Consider the following 20,749-nt stretch of genomic DNA (forward strand, 5'->3'; position numbering starts at 1 on the left):
ACACTTCCAGGCGCGAAAAATTCGATTACTTGCTGTGATGCATGCTTACAAACTAATAACTAGCATTATCTGTGGGTGACTTGCGTTTGTGAAGGCAAGTCCAGCACAAAGTGCCTTAACTCGAGAGCAAAAGGCTGCGAAGTCGCGCGCTGAGGAGTGGGATCAGTAATGACAACCGCTGCGGCGGACACCGTATACTTGCCTCCAGTCTGAACAGACCGGAAGCGAAGGAGAGCGTCGAGGCAATGCAGCGCGCGTGATTGCAATCACACTGAAGAAAGCCACGCGTTTTTTAAAGTGCTCAAGGCCACGGTGCACGCGTTAACGTAGCTTCTTTCACCCATGCCATCCCTCCCTGCTTACCTTTCAGTATGTTTGTCGGGATGATAGAAGAGAGAAACGAATTAGAGTGTGCGATAAATACCTCGTTGAGTAAATACTTTCAATAGCAAGTTGGAAATTAGTTTCAGGGCCCCTTCAAGTCGAAATTCTCACAAATTATCACAGCGGCGAGCTTCGAAGCCTGCGTATGTCGTCCACTGTAATTCTGAGCGCACAAGCAAAGATCTTCCTCGCCCCCAATAACTGTCGGAATTTATTGTTATTTCGGTCGTAGAGGTTGACGCCACTGAAAGTGTCCGTTGAATCCAGGATGCAGCTGAGATCGACAGCACAGAAATGTCCCGCTTTGTTCGAGCCTCTCAGATGACTTCCTCGATCTGCGTCAACCTGATCGACTCATCGTACAGCTTCCTCGCCGCTGTCGGGTTCGTGGCCCACGGCACGGCATACGTGGATGCACAGTCTTTGAAGTATTTGCCGCTCACATTCTGAACTTCCTCGGAAACGGCGAGGTATACCGTTGTCTCGGCACCTTCTTTCACCGTCTGCAACATGAAAGAGTGAATGGGGGGGGGGGGGGGCATCATTTGCGTGGTGCAACATAAAGCAACTCACTATATTTCCCTCCTCTGTGTTTTTCTCCTTGAAAAACACAGATGAAAACAAGCTGCTCATAATTAGCTTGAAGGAATCGACAACCAATTTTGATGTCTTATTCAATGCCAACAAAAGCTTAGCCGCCAGAGTGTATTCATGAAATTGTGAAGGGAAAAACAGCGCTAAACATTTAAAACTGAAATTTATCGATTTGTGGTGACGGATGTCGTAGAGATGACACATCCTGCAAACAGTGGGAGAAAAAAGGCGACTTAAGCGCTGGTGGCGCACTATCTAGAATTCAACTAAATCCCGATAATTTACGCTGTCAACAAAATTAGACTCGCTGTCTCCAGTGATCTCTTATTACCTAAAGTTCGCACCAATAATGGGAGTGTTAGCATTGTTTTTCATTGATTTCATTATAGAATCCTCTATCACGTGATATAAAATACATAATGCATATTCATGTTTAAAGTCAGAATTGAAAAAAAAAACACGTTTATTCAATGTATAACTGATGCATTTTGCTAATTTCTTATAGTTTTCTTGTTTGTAAATAATTTTTAAAGTACTAATCTGAACACACTGAAATGCCCTTGTTACTTGTAACACTTTAAAAAAAAGTAGCTCTTTCGTTGTTCGTATTTCAGTTTATTCTTTTGTATTGAAAGTCCCGCCTGCGGTTTGTATCCTTGGGACCTCCTCCTGCATATTTACATGCTATGTTTATATATCTGACGCCAATAAAGGCCGACCGACCGACTGAAATGACCCTAAAAAAAGAAACCTGTGACACCTTAACTATGTCGTTTTTTTGTTTTGTTTCTAGTTTAGTGGTCACATCCGTGTTATGCCTGTATATCCCCCGTTTCAAAGGGTAGTAGCACGGCAATCATTATCAGCGGTTCACCTTTTGTGCGCTGTGGTTTTACGCACATGCGCATTCTCGGTGCGCTGCTCTATACATAAGCTCCACCGCGATAGCAGCGCCGTTTTTCAGCTTCAACTCGTACCGCTGAAGTAGCACAGAATACAGTGGGAATGCCGCCCTCCCCACCTATTGAAAAAAAAAAAAAACAGCATTTCCAGTATCCCCCAGTGCGTTTCAGCGCGCTGGGTGACGTTGGAAAAGCTGTGAAGTGTGCCAGTGTACTACAGCGCGCTGCGAGGCACTGGGACACACTGTACAGCGTGACCAGTGTCGCCCAGTGTGCCGAAATGCACTGGGTTACACTGTAAAGCGTAGCCCAGTGTCTTAAAGCACGCTGGGAGGCACTGGTCGCGCTGTACAGTCTCTACTGCACACTGATAACGTTAGCGGCACATTGGTAGAAACTATAGGCACGATCGGCGCACATTCTGTAAGACCTCATATTGGATCACGACATGCCGAGCGTAAAATTTACCGAATATGATGTTATTCTCATCTATGTGCGACACATATACAGCTTCAGTTTCCTTAGACAATGGATGCGAGTACGCTAAAGCATTCATATGTTGATCGCGCGGGTCAGAGGCTCTGCCAGGATTTTGCTTGGGGGGACAAACGACAACTTTGTTCCTGCAGGGGGGCAGGGAGCACAGATTTATGCATCGTGTTTTACCTGTGCTTGCTCCTGGAGGTGGGGGGGGGGCAAAGGGGGGGGGCATGCAAGAATTTCGGGAAAAAAGGTTCTAGCCCACAAATGTATGCCCCCCCCCCCCTCCTTTCTTGGCGCGGGTGCGCTTTCCTTGATGTTTGATTGAGTTTCGTCAATGTATTTCATAAACGGCATCAACAGAACTGAGAATTCGCAACACAAAATGACAGTAATATCAGTGCATATCACTCATCCTGATAATCAAGACCAACCTACTCTAGCAGTGAGTCGTTGCGGCTCGTGCCGTAGAAAGCCGCACGTTCCCGGCCGCACTTATCTACTGCATTGCCCAATCTTGGTGCTTTTAGCTTCCGATTTGTGTAATAGAAGGTGAAAATATGACCACTCTTGGGTCAGTTATGATCAATACTACATTGTGACGATTATTCGACTTTTCTAAAATTGAATATCTACGATCTTCACAGCAACCGTGCCACAAGAAGTATGGCCCTAAGCCTAGTGGTCGTTTCCGCTATATAGAGTGAACTGCTGCGGCTGTCATTCGCGGAACGTAAACAAGGAGGACAGAAAATACTTTTAAACTATCGAGGGGTGAAATCTACAGTGTTCAGTGAGCAGTTCAGATGAACGCTGTTTTATACATAGGTATGACTAATGGCATAGCGAGTCACTACGCTTGCCGTAGCACATCTGCAGCCGCGCTAACAAGCTTTGCGGCAAAACGTGCCAAATGGATGTGATCCAAGGCGACCCGCAAAGAATGAGCTAACAATCGGAAGTTTGGTGCGAACACGAAGAGACGAAACACTGCGTATGTAAACGACAAATTCAAAATAGGATATCTGAATTACATGTAAGATGAAGAAAAATAAGCTCATTCTCGTGTTTCAGGTGAAGAGTATAAGCAGCGTGTCTGGCTCAGAATATGTGATGTGTTAAGGTTCGACTCCGGCTCACTCAGCTTTTCTTCTTTTTTCACTGCGTGCGTGTTTTTTAAACACTATTTAAAAGCCAGATTTTTGGTTGATAATGGGTGTCCCAGTGTGCAGCGCCAGCGTGCCTCGTGCAGCGTGGCACTGTCCCAGTGTCGGCGCCACACTGGACACTGGTCCAGTAATCAGGTATGGCGCTGGGCCAGTGCCACTGGTTTTTGCGATAGCCCCCCCCCCCCCTAAAATTTGGATGGAGGGGATGCTTTACCAACAACAAATGAATAAAATATGCGTTTTTTAAGTCTTTCAACATCTTCAAGTGCCCCCCACCCACACCCGAAAAGATTTCCTGACTAGGGGCCTGCTTCAGACTACGCATAGCGAATTGAAAGACTTCCTCGTGCAGCATCAAGGATCTTCTCTATAATCTGCGTGACGTACCACGAAAAGAACTTGAGAATCTGTCACTCTATAATTCACGTTTTTTTTTTTTTTCAATTGCCACCAGGACAGAACCATTTATGGTCTGCCGTTGTCGATCCTCATAGAAACAGCACACGATTATCGCACGCGAAAAAAAAAAAAAGCAGCAAGTGGCAAGCGGCACTGTGTCTGCGCGTTTTACATGTATCTCAGGAGGGGAAAAAAGTCAGGAAGTAGGCCCATGAAGAATGAGCAACGCAAATATATTGATATGTAAAATCATTTCAACTGCGTGGTCTCGTGCTTCGTGGCATCCAAGGTTATATCGCATCCAAGACGGGATGAAGTAAAGGATGGTCATGTACTGCTCATCTAGTGTGGCCATAGCTGATTCTCTGAATGAGCTGCATTACTGAAAGTTGATTGATTTGTGGGGTTTAACGTCCCAAAACCACTATATGATTATGAGAGACGCCGTAGTGGAGGGCTCCGGAAATTTTGACCACCTGGGGTTCTTTAACGTGCGCCCTGCATTACTGAAAGTTAGAGCTGTGTATGTGTCCTATGGGTCTTTCGCTTTGTCCTGTCCTTTGGATGCCATGAATAACCAACAGGCCAGCCATGCAATCTTAGTCTCATCCTGTGTCATGATTGAAGCCTGTGTTTGCGTACTCTAGTAGAACTGTTAAGGGTCTATATGCATAAAAAAAGCATGCTTCATCACTCCGCAAAAGGAACGGGACAACTCGAAGGTAAAATGTGTCCTTGAACATTTACTCTACATTGATGGAAAAGAACTTGCACAATATTTGTTGGCGTTTGGCAGCTATAACATCGTTTAACGCGGATGCACCGACGTTGGCGCTCGGTGGTTCTAATTCAGGTTATTAACGTTAACGACCTATGGTGAAACAAAGCTTTATAATAGCTGTACTAGTTAACGGTGAGAGCGCAATTAGAGAAATCTGTGTGTGTGACAGCTCCAAAAGAGCGTCCCTGATTTGACACAGAACTTGGCTTTAGGTCACTATCTCACGGCCTGTTATTTAGTCATTGAACACCACGGCAGGGCTAGAGGAAATGCAACGCACGTCGTTTTTATTCTGTAGCCTGGCTAATGGCGGCCGAGGAACTCTGATGGTGTCTAAAAACTAATGGCGGCGGAAAAAGTTCCACAGAAAATTTTGTAGCCCGGCCACTTATCAATTTTATTTTGTGGGCAGACGGTTTGTCTGCACATTTTCGCATGACTACGATTGGGAGTGAAGAGTGGGTTTTTATTCAACTCCGGTCTGTTCATCGTGACAACGTTAACGTTTGCGAATAAGGCAGAAAAAAACAACTTTATTTTTGTCCTGCGGAACGTGACTGGGTCGCGCACACGGCTCAGTCCCACGTAGGGACCGGCAAGCAGAGCCTGCCTGCCACTTCACGGGCCCGCTGAACTACCGTGAGCTGATCAGTGAGAGCGGGGCTGCGTATAGAAGCATCTCCCACACCTCCAGGGAGAAGCTTGAGTCCATGGCTTGGCACGCACCGATTACATGTTCTATTGTTGCTAGTCATAAAAGTGATAGCACTTCGCGTCCAAAGCAGTGTAAACTCTCGTTAACTGGCTTGGCGAGGCGTTCGCGCCTCCACGTAATTTAAACGCCACGCAGCGCAGTGAGTTATGGCCCCGGCTCGGCATACTGAGCCGGGGGCATGATCCCGACCTCGATAGCTGTAGAGATATAGAATATACGGTAAATGTAAACATTTCTCAACCTCCTGTTAAGCTCGAAGCCGTCTATAGGGTCATTACTTGAAGAAAATACAACTATAGAGCAGTGCTACGACAGTGAAGACGGTGCTGACAAAACGTGTATCTTTCCATTTGCTTCGCAGAAGGCAGTGTCGCAAACGGTGGCGCACAATGCGAATACAGATCATGCCTGACAATATATACTTGTGAAGCTGACCACGCGAGTGAACTCACGGTGGACTGCCGCAACGCAATCAGGATTTGCAGCGCAGATCTCGCGTGTGTGAAGCCCTTCTTCTGTGCTCGTCTTCCGTGTATTTACCCACGCGGGTCACGTCACACAATAAAGTCCTGACCTTAGTTGGCAGTGACATTCTGCGCAGCAAAGCGAAAGGAGAAGGCGCATGGCCGGGCGCCTTGTGACAAAGCACAGCACTCACCTTGCCGTAGAAGCTTAGCAGCTGGTTGAAAAGCCACGTCTGCACGTCTGTGCTGCGAACAGCGATTTCTGAGCGCACGAATCCCGGGTGACAGCAGTTTACGGTGACACCTGCGTCATAGTTTGCATACGACCAATGAATATAGCAAAAAAAGAAGAGGAAGAACGCTTGAAGCGAGCCATGCGTTCGACGTCATATAAGTGATCAAAGACGACTACTTGGCGACCACTGAGATCAGCTAACGTTAAGTTCAGGGCCACTTAAAATAACATTTCGTGTGGGAGTAGAGAGGGTAACCAGTTGTTTGCACTTGCGCAACGATAAGAACAGGAACACAAGTATTAGAAACACCAGATTGATTGATTGATTGATTGATTGATTGATATGTAGAGTTTAACTCCCAAAACCAACACATGATTATGAAAAAAGCCGCAGTGGAGGGCTCCGGAAATTTCGACCACCTGGGGTTCTCTTAAAGTGTACCCAAATCTGAGCACACGGACCTACAGCATTTTCGCCTCTACCGAAAATGCAGATGCCACAGCCGGGATTCGATCCCGCGACCTGCGGGTCAGCAGCCGAGTAGCTTAGCCACTAGACTATTCAGTCGCATTCATTGCTTCGGCCTTGTGCCAAAACTGTGACTGTGCTTTGGGGTCAACTTTAACGTGAAAGCGTTATGTGGCCAGTTTGCGAAAGCGCGCACTCGTCTGGCGTCCGCAAGCGTCATGCATAAAAAAACACGTGACTTGTCCCACCGGCACTGACGCCGGCGACATCTATATACAGAGAACACGGATTAGCCGCACCTTACAAGCGTTTCATCAACCTGGAAGGGAGAATTTGACGTTGCAATATGTTATGCTAGCATGCGCAGAGGTCCTCTGCAATGTTTTTCTCGCTATTTTGCTTCGAAGTATTCAAAAAATAGCCTAGATATATTCGTAAATTATTCGGCTTGATTCACGCTCAAACTTCATTATTCGAATTTGCTTCGAAACCAAAAATTTTGCTCACAGCTCTGTTCTCACTAGATACCATACAGGTCCATTGTCTAGTGCCATATTATTAAAGAATAAATGTAAAGGAGAGACTTTACCAGTGCCCTCGAGCTTCTTGCTTAGCTCGACCGTGAAGAGCATGTTGCACTGCTTGGTGGTGCAGTAGTTGAGCAGGGGGAACCAGTAGGGTCCGAAACTGAGGTCGTCCGTGTTCAGCCGACCCACAAGCTGGCCACATGAGCCGACGACCACGATGCGGCTTGGCCGACTCTTCTTGAGAAGGTCTGCACATTCAAATAGATGAATTGTTTGAGGAAGCCATTAGCCTTTAAATGCACTCGAGTCAGCTGGAACATACTGAGAGCAGGGCCAGTTCATTACTAGAGTATGGTCTTGCACACAAAAACACACAATCATGATGATGGCGATGATGATACCTTCTTTCTGATGGCGCTCGCCAACAAAAGGAGATGAGCTCAGAATCAGGTGGCAGGATACTTTAGTTAAACACCTATGAAGCTGAAAGAACAAGCACGGTAGCCTTAAACTAAAAGAAAACACTGTTCATAAATGAAAACTTAGAGCAAACAGTGAGAATATCAGATGGGATAAAAATGTCTTTGCTCTGTGTGGGTCCAATCATTCACGTCTTCTGGTGTGCAGTCATTCTCAAGTCGTCGCAGGGACTAAACCTGCCACCTTCGAGGTCATAGGTTTGATTCCTGCCCACGGCGATGGCCAATATTCTGTAGGATTTGAACATGACCAAGGACGAACGAAGAAAGAATGACTATAGGCTCTACTAAAGGCATCCATCTTTGGCGAGCGAGACGTAAACATTTATTGTAAAAAAAAATCACAGCATATCCACGGAGTGAATGATGATGAGTGGAATGAAGCGTCCTTCGGTCTGTCCGTGCGACCACCCGTGCGTCCGTGCGTCCGTGCTCTTTGAAGATGGTTCCCATCACCTTTGGTAGCAGCGCAGTTAAAACAACACAGCTCAATACGAGTCAACGTAACGAGAAATTACTGCAGTGAATACTTACATAATCCGTTGCTGCCTATATAGAAAACACTGTGAACCTCATTTGCGTTGATTTTTTTAGCAAATGTGGACCCACAGGCCGAGCTTCATTAACGAGACTCGTGAAGTAGTGGATAAGAACTGATCTTCCCGGAACTGTATAAGGATTCACTCCATTTTGAAATATTCCAACGAAAAATGATGATTGATATGTGGGGTTTAACGTCCCAAAACCACTATACGATTATGAGAGACGCCGTAGTGGAGGGCTCCGGAAATTTCGACCACCTGGGGTTCTTTAACGTGCACCTAAATCTGAGCACACGGGCCTGCAACATTTACGGCTCCATCAGAGATGCAGCCGTCGCAGCCGCGATTTGATCCCACGACCTGCGAGTCAGCAGCCGAGTACCTTAGCCACTAGAACACCGCGGCAGGGCAACGAAAAATGATAGTATATGAGATTATATGAAATTACCCAAGTCTTAAAGAAAAGCGCTTAGCTCAGCGCTGACTTCATTTGTCTGTGTTTGTTTCAACCGTGTTTTTTTTTTACATGAAATTGTTTTGTGCCGGGGTCCACCACAGCTGCACTGACGTATTTCCGTCACGGATATGACACTATAAAGTATACACTGACAGATGGAACATAAAAACAAGAAAAAAAACTTTACGTTACTGGGTGTCAATCCTACTACCTCTGGCTCCACAGAGCGTGGCGCGAATCGAATTGACCACCAGTAGTACAGATCTTGTAGTACAATAACCACGAGCCATTTCTTTATATACACATCCATAGACTGTCTTAAAACTACGTCACTATAGTAGTGGTTTTAGCTTACACACTTTAGATGTTGCCAGATTTTCAACAACTACTCCCCTGAAGAGGTCATTGTACCTCACAACATGCATGCCGTAAGGTTTCCGCTTCTGAAGTTTTTCGCACCACTTATCGCTGCAAAGCTAGCGAGACATAGAAGTACAGGGTTAGAAATAAGAGCTTGAACTGTGCAACCAACATTCAATATGTTCGACGACCAGACACAAAGTTACGTTATCACCGTTGTGGAAAGAAATAAAAAAATACGTTTGGTGTGGTTCAGTGACCTAATGGGCGATTATTGAAAGAACAGAGGTCAAGCTTTTTATCGTTTTCTTTTGCAAACGTGGATCTGTTAAGAAGTGCAGAATTTTCCAACTGCGCTTGATTAGCTTAGCAATATTTGATGTAGATATGTAAATATAGATATCCACTGCAATGATTCGGCGTGCAAGGAGAAATTTCCTCCAGTAGGAAACTTGCGGCAATTGCGCAAGTATTTCATATTTGCTCACCCAATAAAAGATGCGTTAGTAGAAAATGCCCAAGGTGATTTGCTTGAAAAGTGGCCTCGAAACCATCCTCGGTCTCTTCTCGACTCGGAGGAGCTGCGTGCAAAGGAACAAGTTACAACAGTCACTGCATGCTCAAAGAAGTTCGTAGCATGGCGCACAGTAATAATAATAAAAATACCTATCTGGGGTTATACGTGGCAAAGCACCTCATGAGGCGCGCTGGAGTGGAGGGCTCCGGTAATTTACGCCATCTGGTGTTCTTGAATGTGCATTGATATACCACTGTAGGCGCGCCTATGCCAGTTCCCCTTCACCGAAATGCGACCACCAAGGCCGGGATCAAAACCGCGAACTTCGGATCAACAGACGAGCCCCGTGATCGGCGCACCCTGTTACAGCTTACAAGTGCATGCACACCAGCCGAGGCTAATGTCGAATTCCAATGGCAAATCCAGATCAAGTTTTTTCTGCTCCGAGTGGAGCAACCACATTACAATAACAGATTGGGAGCGTGACTTGTGTTCCAATGGCATATTGAGAGCGACCGCAGATCACGGATTGCTCCGTGGAGCAAGAATTCTTGCTCCGCTGAAATCGGTGGATTGGACCGGAAGTTCAAGTGACGTATTCTGTCCGCCCGCCTTTCATCCAATCACCGATGGATGTCCAGAAAACGCTCTGCCCTCTCTCGTGTTCCCTCGCTAGATTTCGGCTCAAGCTTCCGTCGAGACGAGCGCGTTCCAATCGTGACTTGTGTGTTCCAATCGCAGATTGAGAGCGACCGCAGATCGCGGATCGCTCCCTGGAGCAAGAATTCTCGCTCCGCTGAAATCGGCGGATTTGACCGGATGTTCAAGTGACGTATTCTGTGCGCCCGCCTTTCATCCAATCACCGATGGATGTCCGGAAAACGCTTTGCCCTCTCTCGTACTCTCTCGTGCTCCCTCTCTAGATTACCGCTCGCTAATAACTCCCATCGAGGCGAGCGCGTTCCGATCACAGATTCGGGGAGAGCAATCCCGCTCGGATCTGCGCGCTCCATTCACAATCCGGCTCAGCGCTCGCGATCTGCCATTGGAATTCAACACAAGCTGCGCATGTTCCGTGTATACCTGGACATTGTATTGTGAGAGCAATTACGTGGATAGTCTGGGACTCGTTCGCTGAATTTCGTGCCGACCGGTTGTGCCCTCGCGATCTCCGACGTCCGCACGGCCTCTGGCCGACTGGGTTCCCCCTACGCCACCCCCTGACGCCGATATCCGACGACAGCGCAGCTCTGGCCGACTGGACTCGCCCTACGCCATCTCCTGACGCCGACAAGAGCTCTCATCGAGTGGTGCCACGTCCTCGGACTCCCGCGGCCAGGTCCGTCTTTCCTATCTTCTCTTTACTTTCGTCACTCGCTGTCCCTGCACCTCGCTCACTCATTCCTATCTCTCTATATATACCTTTTAATCCTATCCGTTTAATTCCTCCTTACACCCATCCCTCGTGAGCTACTGTTGAGGTATCGCACCTGATGCAGACAGTTATGGGGCTTTTTTTTCCTTCTTTCCCCTTTAAGAACCACATAAGAACGGACAGTCTCGACGGGTTTGTGTTATCGCTGTCAAAGTCATGTCCCGTATAAACCATCATGTCCCGTATAACTTCATATTAATAAATCCCCTTGCGCATTGTACGTTCTATCCGTGGTATAGAGCACCAGAGTAGAGGCGACGAACGACGCTGAAGGAGGGACGAAACGAGCCGGCCCTGTTCCGTCACTCGGGGGGACCACGCAATAAGATCGCCCACTATTTAATCCGGCCGTCAAACACTCAAGCAAAGAAGAAACACCCCACTCATGTTTAACGAGCACGGAGAACGCCAGGGCAGGAGGAAGGGGGGCTTGCTCGAGAAGCAACTGTGAACTTTTATTTTACAGGCGCGGTCACCATGTGCTCTGTGTCACGACAGCCATCAGCGGTCGGCTTGTTCGCCTTTGTACGTGCTGAACTTTCAACGCCAAGAGACCGTGTGAAAAGTGTCCCTGAAGCAATCGTTTTCTATTAAACCGGCGCTTTGCAGATCAAATTCATAATGTAGCGTAACAAAGGACAAGACGGGCACAAAGAACGACACATCACAAGCGACACACATCGCGACATGGCTTGCTGCATTGAGTCGAGTTTTTTTTATTATTATTGTCAAACGGTTACTCGTGTCCCACCATAAACAGCCACCCGTGTGCACCCTTCGTAATTTTCGCTGGACCAGATGGCGGGATCTGTGTGATAACGAAGCGAAGGGTTCCAGCACGCTACAACGCGGCCACAAGAGGAAGACACACGCACAAGGGAAAAGCTGTACTTACAACTGAGGTTTAATAAAAAAAGGTATTACCAAGAACATTACCACGCGTGCGTAAAAAACCAACATCAACTACGATGTTGACGTGCAATCTAACACACTCCCCATGCCTCCCCATTTCTTCCCTCCTTTCTAATATAATTTTAACCAGGCCTAAACACGTGCACTGCATGAGAAGCACGGACTGCTGGGCGAGTTGGTATGTCATCTTAACGGTACGCGAAATAGTGCGCTGTGTTTAGCTTTTTTCCTTCTGTGCCATCGTTTTTTCGCGCACCACCGTTAAGATACGAAAGTGCAGTGCGTGTTGAAATTGTAGTTTCTCCAAATGTCACTTAAACTCTTTATCAGTGATATGACTCATCAGCTGTATCAACATTCCTCTATTTGCTGACGACAGTGTTATTTTTTGAGAAATTACTAACGATAATATTAGTATTATTACTGTAATGCTAGTATTAGATAATGATATAAATTACTAACGGTAATTACATTAACATACCTCAGTCTGACCTTAATCCTATATTTAGCTGGTGCGAAAAATGGCTAACAGACCTAAACACTAAAGAGTGCGAAATAATGCGTGTAACGAGAACACCCACTACCTCACCTCTTTATTACGTTAATAACATTCCTCTGGACTGTTAACTCTTACAAGTATCTTGGAGTTCACATAATGCTTAATCTCAGCTAATCTCCTCATATTGCATACATTATTAACAACGCTAACCACATTCTTGGCTATTTACGACGTATACATTTTAATTCTTCATGTGGCTTAGAACTGTAGCTTTATATAACACTAATACGTACTAAACTAGAATATGCTACAGCCTTGTAGGACGCCACCTGTGCTAATCTAATAACTTCCCTTGAACTTATCTAGAATAACTCCGTTTGTTTTATATTGTCTAATTATACTAGAACCGCGAGCATTTCAACCATGAAAACTTCCTTAGTGCTCCCGTCTTTAACATCTCGTAGAAAATTCTCCCGCTTAACACGATTTCACAAGGTGTACCATCATCCCTTCCTATTTAGCAACTACTTCTTCGCTCTCAGCACATATCCCACTGTATTGATTCCCATCACAAAGTAGGCATGCCTTCATGCAACAGAAAAACTTTCTTCAATTTATTTTGCCTCCTACATCGAAGGAGTGGAACTGACTTCCCGGTGACATCGGTGCTATTAGTGATAACTACATGCTTCGTGATGCATTATGTATAAATACGTTTTTTGTTGCATTAGCTAACATTGTATAATGAGGGTCTGTGTCGTATTACCCATCATGTATTGATATATAAATGTATAAGCTAACATCGTACTAAAGGGATTTATTTGTATGATCTAACCATATTCACTGCCTTTTGTGCTGTGAGTTTTTTTTTTATTTGTGGCAATAAGCTACTTCTCTCGTTAATGCCATTTGGCCCTTAGGGTCAAATAAATAAATAAATAAATAAATAAATAAATAAATATGCAGCGATGGTTCACGGACACACAATAATGATCAATCAATCATTAATTTAGCATGTCCTGGAAAAACCATGAGGTCTTAGTACAGGCACACCCAAAAATCAAACAATACAAATAAACAATACAATACAGCTACTCTTAGGAAAAATCAAACAAATAGAGTGAAAACACACACAAAAAATTAGGGCAAAATGGGAAGAATGAAAACAAGACAAGAATCATGAAGAAAAAAGAGAAAAAAAAGGGAATATACACAACCATAGAAACCTTTATGAAAGACGGAAAATAGAAAAAACTGAACATTGTGAAAGCCATGTTAAGACAGTGCAGAGCTTAGATAAAAACAATAACATTAGACTGTTAAAACAGCAAGATCATGAAAGTTAACATTACAGATACGTTGTATTCTGTGAACAGTAGAGTGTTGGGAAATGTTGGCGGGTACATGAAATGGTCGATTATCCCTGCTTAACTTGCGCGGAATCCGAAAATTTACACAAGTGAGAAGTAAAGAGCAGGATATGAACACCATGAACTGATTTGTGAAGAAATAACAGGCCAGCGCGATTTCGTCGGTAGTGAAGCGGTGGCAATGATAATAATCTGGCAGCGTTGGAACGGTATCCAGAGTCATTTTTAGCGAAACGATGATTGTTAACGCTTATGAATTTTTTCTGGAATCTCTCATTGGCATCACTGCCAGATTTACCAATGCTTCCAGATCATACAACAACAACAACAACGACAACAACAACAACAACAACAACAACAACAACAACAACAACAACAACAACAACAACAATAATAATAATAATAATAATAATAATAATAATAATAATAATAATAATAATAATAATAATGTTTGGGGTATAACGTCCCAAAACCACGATATGATTATGAGAAACGGCGTAGGGGAGGGCTTCGGAAATTTCGACCATCTGGTGCACTTTGACGTGCTTTGACGTCGCACGTGTGCACGAGCCACTACCATTTCAGCTCCATCGAAATGCAATTGCCATGGTCGAACCCGCAACCTTATAGGGTCAGCAGACCACCACGGTGCTCGCGGACACATAATTCAGCGCCCAACTTGCTGACGCGGAAGGCGTCTGTCCAAACTGCGAAGTGTGATGCTTCCCACTCACACATCATGCCGGCATTGAGGATGAGGACGTCGAGGCGCGGCTCGTTGGCCACCACCTGAGCGGCGAACTGGCGCACCGAGAGCAGTGAGCACAGGTCGAGCTGCATCAGCGCCACGCTGCGTCCCGTCGACGCACAGATGTCAGCCGCGGCCTCCCTGGCTTTGACCAGGTTGCGGCAAGCCAGGACGACGCGCGCGTTGCGCCGTGCGAGCTCCCGAGCCGTCTCCTTGCCGATGCCTGCGCGCATCCGTCTCAATTATGCGCCGTCGAATGACTGCTGTACACAAACAAACAAGCATTCGCGCTACACAGTGCTGCGTGTAACACCGCCGTGCACGACACTTTGTGTATCATGAACACACACCTGTGTTTCGGCATTAACACGAAGTACATGTTAGTTTGTCGTGAATATAGTGAGTAAAATATCGCCCAGTGAATAATTTACCTATTGCAAAAATGACCGATGCGTCTTTTATAAAGGAGGCGTTGGCTACACGAGTTCGTTTCTGGGACTTGCTTCGACTTCTTCGCAGCAGGAACGACACTATTTTACATTGATTGAGTTTCACATTGATCGAGTTTCATAAATAATATTAGGGGCGTCATATAGTGCAAGTTGTACGTCGAAAATCGGGGGAATCTCAAGCATTGTAATAAGTTGAAAGCGATAAGGATCCCCCCCCCCCCCCACACACACACACACACACGCGCGCGCGCGCGAACGTACACTATATTATTTTCCTAATCGCCAGCCTGCCTTAGATTATCGCTTTTCAGTGGAAACCTAAAGCGTGCCGTATGGAAAGCCAAAGTTAAAACACCCTCCAGCTTCTACCTTTATCACATCTATCTCGAATTGTCGCTAACGTTCACCACTGCTCTTACGCTCGCAGCTAAAGACGCCACCAGTATACTGACACCAGAATTTCCGTGAAAGGAGCTCGATAACGCTATCGCATTAAAAGGGAACGTCGTAGATCTGCGGTGGTTGGGTGGTACGTACGTTATCGTTTTCCAGAGCAAAGCGCCTTCATTTATTTCACAGCATGTAACGGAGATTTACCTATAGTTGCAACTGATCGAGCATCCGTACTGTTATAATAACTATGGCATCTAAGCAGTTTTACATCCCAAATCCAAGACGTCATTACGAGGGATGCCATTGAGGAGGACTCCAGAAATTTTGACCATCTGCTGTTCTTTGACGTGCACTGACATTGCACAGTACACGGACCTTTAACACTTCGTCCCGATCGTAATGTGGCTGCCGCAGCCGGGATCGAAACCTCGACCTGCTGGTCTGGAGCCGGGCACCCTATGCCACTGATCCATGGCCGAGGCGAACGAACTATATAGTTTCTATTATGTCCTATGGGAGCACCTTACACATGTACATTTGCTGAAGGAATTTCGCGTCAATCCATTTCTTATCATAATTCTGGTCAGTTCACCTTTCAATCAAGCTTTTTCTGACAGAGGACGTGAAATGGTCCGCATAATGTAGTGTTATTATCATGCATGTCTACATATTCACTGACTTACTGAAAAAAAAAAACGAGCAGCTTTTTCGCCAAGAAAGATAGGCGCAAGCGAAGCTTGGCGTGTGCGTGTTGGACGTATTACTGCCTTTGTTTCTTTTTATCTTGTTCTCTCTATCCCTTGCATCAGCGAAACTGATTTGATTGGTTGCGGACTTCGGGTGATGGCCCACCCATACGCTGTGTGCGTCGTGCCTAGACCCACGTTTCGGTGCCCGAATGTGAGGTCATGTGTTCATGTCAAGTGACGATAAAACGTGGCAACATGAAACAGCCGTGCGACATCGAAAAAAAATCCGACTGCCATATCAGAAACGGCTTTCATTGTTTGGGTTCGTCTCAAAACCACAATACAGTTACGAGGGACGCCGCAGTGAAACGCCCCGCGAATTTCGTCCACCTGGGATTCTTAGACGTGCACCGTCTGATTCCGAGTGCGCGTTCCTCAAGCATTTTCTACTCTATCGAAAATTAAGGTTGCATTCGGTGTCTCATCCCGCAAGTAAGCATTCGAGCCCCACAATCACCAGACCACTTGGCGGATCACCATAAATGGCTGATCGCTGATCAGTCTACTATTTAGATAACTTTATTAATTTTAAAAAACGGCGCACATATACAAATGAGCATGTTGTTTCTCGTGTATCTATGAAAGCTAGATTTATGAGCCTGGACGGCAACGGGTTTTTGGCATAAATGCGACAACACCGCCAGCGAACCCGTAACACGTATAAAGCTTTGCTTGAATATGTACGGCCGTTTAAGGTGAGATTATCCGGTGATAAAGCTGAGCCATCCGTGTTTCCGGGGTGTCAGCATTCATTCATCGTCGTCATCGTTTGCAGCCTGTTCAGTGCATGACCAAGGTCTTTCGCAGTGATTTGTGCGAGCTGTCGAATGCGTTGCCGTCTTTGGCAATGTCCTCTCCTTTGTTCTATAACTGACCGACATCGCTTCACATTTCGTGGCCTTTTTTTCTTCTATAAGGTACCGGCTATACCACTGATGCGAGTCGTTCGAAGCCCAGTTCCCTCCATTGCAGCGTCCCTCGTAATCACATCCTGGTTTGGGGACGTAAAACCCTGGGTATTAATAGAATCATCCTCCTGTCTTACGACCGCCATTTTCCGTTCCAGATTGGGCAGCTCCGTTGTTTCGCAGGAAGGCCTTTTGTGAGCATTGCGGTACGCTGCAGACGCACGAGCGTGGTAGCGCGGTTTTACTACATACTTGGCGGGCTTGGTGCCGAAAACGAAACTTATCATTTGGCACCTACGTGGCCACAAAAAATAAATCAGTCATTTTGGAATTCCCTCTGTAACGTAAAGAACCGCACCTGGCCCTAAAGTGAATGTTGAAATTCGGCATAGTTGATCTTCGTTAATCAACTTATTAAGCACATTGTAAAAATATTAGGATGAGTGCTTCATTAACGCCAAACATATGTCGCTGGTTTCTTTCTGATGTGGTAAATCACTGTTTTTTGTGTTTTAAAAACAATATTTGGCTCTAGACACGCGGGACATCATGCACAGACTTTGAAGGGTGATTGTTAATCACCAATTGTAGGGCTGTTAATGGTTACCTTCAAAATATTTAGGATTTTGGGGCTAATAGTTTCTTTGTCCCAATTGACGCACTTGAAATACGACAGGAGTGTACGTCCTATCGTGTTTCAAACGCTGTGGTCTCATCAGCGTATTTATTTTTAGCCTCAACAGTTTTTGGTTGAACGCCCAATTCATTATTTTTTTTTCTGCAAATCGCCACTATTATTGCGGAATGACATGCTTTGGCCGCAAATACACACACAAAGTAAAGGAACACTCAACGACAACACAAGCTTGTGCTTGTCGTTGAGTGTTCCTTTACTTTGTGTGTGTGTGTTCTTTGCGGTCAATGCATGTAACTAAGCAAGTACCGACTAGGCGAACGATCAATATTGTTACAGTATAATATTGCTGAATAGCCCTATGTCATCTGCAAATGTTAGGTTACCAAAATGTTCACCATTATTATTTACTGCTTTTTGCATTACCGCTCATTTGTCGTTATTCTGCGAATACGCACCAGTGTTGGCTCCAGTTATGATGACAGTTTTCCCTGTCATGTCCACATTGGACGAGCACTTGCCGATGGTCAACACCGTGTAGAGTTTGACGAGCAGCGACAGCACCACCACGCCAGTCACAATACCCAGCACAGCCCACAGCGGCAGTAGTGCATCTCGCTGACCTGCAACCACGTCTTCCACTGGACCAGCCATGAGCCTGCACACACACACACACACACACAAAAAGAAAGCGCTTTCACAGTGTACCACAACAAGGACTGATGACTCAGCAGGGCGCGCACATCAACACCATCATCCGGAGCAGAATTGTGCGCGTTTGGTTGACAATCTATAGAGTATAGGCGTCCACCAACCAACATTTGTGTGCGATGCACTTTAAGGGTTAATTCTGTCGGCGTCTCCTGTTGTAGCAGTGTGTCATGTAGTCACAGTACATCATAAAAGCGTTTGTACGTACGCCACCATAGGCGTGCGCAGGTTTCCCCTTAAGGGAAGGAGGGGGGAAGGTTCGTCGGGGCGCTCCCTCTATATAAAGTCAATCATTGGGGCTAACTTCGCCCCCCCCCCCTCTCTTTTTTTAGGTGACTAGAGAAGAGACGTTGTGTCCCCCCCCCCCCCCCCCGGCATGCGCACCTATGGACAACACAATGGTTGAACCCCCCTATTCACTACCGGTCCACCCAAATTCAAGAAGTCTTCCACTGCATGTTTAGTCAGTTTACGTCTCAATATCCAAGCTTTCAAATCCGTAATTGAAAACAAGTGGGAATAAACAGGCCCCTGAGAAATAGAAGTCAGGTAGTACGGCCAAAACTTCAATGTTGACGGGCGTAGACAGAAGTTAGGTACAAAAAAAAAACGCAGCACAGACACAGCGAAAGCTGGAGAAGCAACCTCGCTAGAACCCACTGAAAACACTCTAGAAGCGACTACTGCAGGTACATTTGCAATGTACCCACCAAGCCACAAATCATGGGAATTTTTTCGTGAAGTAGCCAAGCATCCACTATGCCATCATTCAACATTAGTCAACGAAGCGAGGTAGCCACTTCATGTTCGGAAGGCATTGTGTGGACTTTGTTGATGCTGTGGCTGAAAATGTATTATGACTGAGCCCTTTGCAATGGGTCGGAAGCTTTGAACCATGAACTACTTGAGACATTCGTGTCGTGTTACGCCTTATTTTACTCTTTCGCGACGCTATGTAACAAATCTCAACACGATTCCACGCCAGACATGGCTCCTGTATAGGGCCTTCTCTCTAAGGAGCTACAAGCATCACTGTGGCTCCGCGGTAGAATACTCGATGACTACGCTGAAAGCCCGGGTCGAAAACCCGCTCGATAATGGATAAATTTTTCTAATTGCTTACGATAGCGCTTACGGACACCGGCGGCGAAAACCCACGTCACCGAAATCGGTTGCTGCTGTGATCTTGAGACAGCTTCTGCTGTAGCGCAAATCACGGCTGTGGTTTCCCCCATCACCGTCATTGTTGACGCTTAAGGCGGGGATACCAACAGCGTGTTTTCTTACGCGCGTACGTAGGGCGGATCGAATGCGACTGTTTTTTTTTTCCTTTTACTTTTTTTTTCTTCCCTTTCTCTTATTCCCACTACCCCATCCCCCGTGCCTACCTGTTGAGGTGTCATCGTAATGATAGACAGTTGCGGGCGGCACTTTTCTCTTCCGTTCTTTTACATAGTCACACATAGTAGTATACCAACAGGATTTCGTGCTGTGCCCACGCCTAGTTTTACTCGCCTCACGGCAAGCAGTCTTGGGTGACCTCCTGTGGATTAGTAACCCTTCCGGGAAACCAGTCTGAACGTCGGCAAGATCTCCTCTTCTTGACTTGCTTTTGTCTCCATTGTGCGTCCTGTTTTTTTTTTCTTTTTCTTTTGTGTGAGGTCTGCACCGAGAGTGGTTTCCCTCCCAAAGAGTCGCTCATCTGTCACTACGCGGAGCGGGCAATGCTAATCTTTTGCTGTAGCATTCCCTTCATACTTTTGAACAACATGACTGACGGTAATCGGGAGTGACTGAAATATTGCCACGTGTTAGGATAAATTCGAAGGTTTCTTCCTTCGTTTGACACAACCTTACTGAAAACCAGCGAATCTGTTCGTTTTGATTAAATCATTTCCATGCGATGTATCAACAAAATCCAGCATGCTTGATAACAAAGCCTTCATCATAAGCGCTGAAGCGTTTAATAAAGCGCTTTTGATGGACAGTGCTGATTTCGCTCACCGAATAAAGTAAAAGAAAAAAAACTGGCTTACAGTTCGTCCTTGTTGGCGAGCTATGGTCACGTTAATCTAGGCAGACTAGCCAAAATCAAAATTTGGCTGTACTTTGTTAAGCTATCTTACAGTTACATACGTCATGACATCTTTTTTCATTCTAGCGTGCCAGCAATATTTGCGGCCAGCGTAATTTGACTGTAAAGCTCCTTATGCAGCTATCATTACGTTCTTTTTTTGTATATTCTTTTCGCGATTCAATCTACGCCTGAAAAACGCCATGCCCGGTGGAACACGTAGCTCGGTCACAGCGTGAGCTGGAAAGAAGCGGACGTAATAGAGTTCGTTGTAAACTCTCTTATATTAGAGTACACTGTATATGTAGCATATCCCGTAACTCAACTTTATATGGAACCTGCCAAAAGTAAAGTGGCGAGATGTCCACAGCGCAATAGGTCTGCCATTGC

At 45.7% G+C, this 20,749-nt stretch overlaps 1 protein-coding gene across 2 annotated transcripts in view; it reads right to left on the reverse strand.

Annotated features, from left to right (window-relative positions):
* Positions 1-568: 568 nt before the first annotated feature.
* Positions 569-20,749, reverse strand: part of LOC142761758 (retinol dehydrogenase 11-like) — a 57,821-nt gene continuing 37,640 nt past the window's right edge. For both annotated transcript variants that reach the window (XM_075891739.1, XM_075891748.1), the window contains 6 exons: positions 18,033-18,232; positions 14,425-14,661; positions 9,446-9,538; positions 7,182-7,367; positions 6,083-6,192; positions 569-887 (listed from right to left, as the gene is read on the reverse strand). In XM_075891739.1, the coding sequence (XP_075747854.1) occupies positions 702-887; positions 6,083-6,192; positions 7,182-7,367; positions 9,446-9,538; positions 14,425-14,661; positions 18,033-18,232 (1,012 nt within the window). In that variant the 3' untranslated portion in view covers positions 569-701. The remainder of the gene's footprint in view (positions 888-6,082; positions 6,193-7,181; positions 7,368-9,445; positions 9,539-14,424; positions 14,662-18,032; positions 18,233-20,749) is intronic.

The sequence above is a fragment of the Rhipicephalus microplus genome, chromosome 1 (genome assembly GCF_043290135.1).
Source record: "Rhipicephalus microplus isolate Deutch F79 chromosome 1, USDA_Rmic, whole genome shotgun sequence".
In the NCBI taxonomy this organism is placed as follows: domain Eukaryota; kingdom Metazoa; phylum Arthropoda; class Arachnida; order Ixodida; family Ixodidae; genus Rhipicephalus; species Rhipicephalus microplus.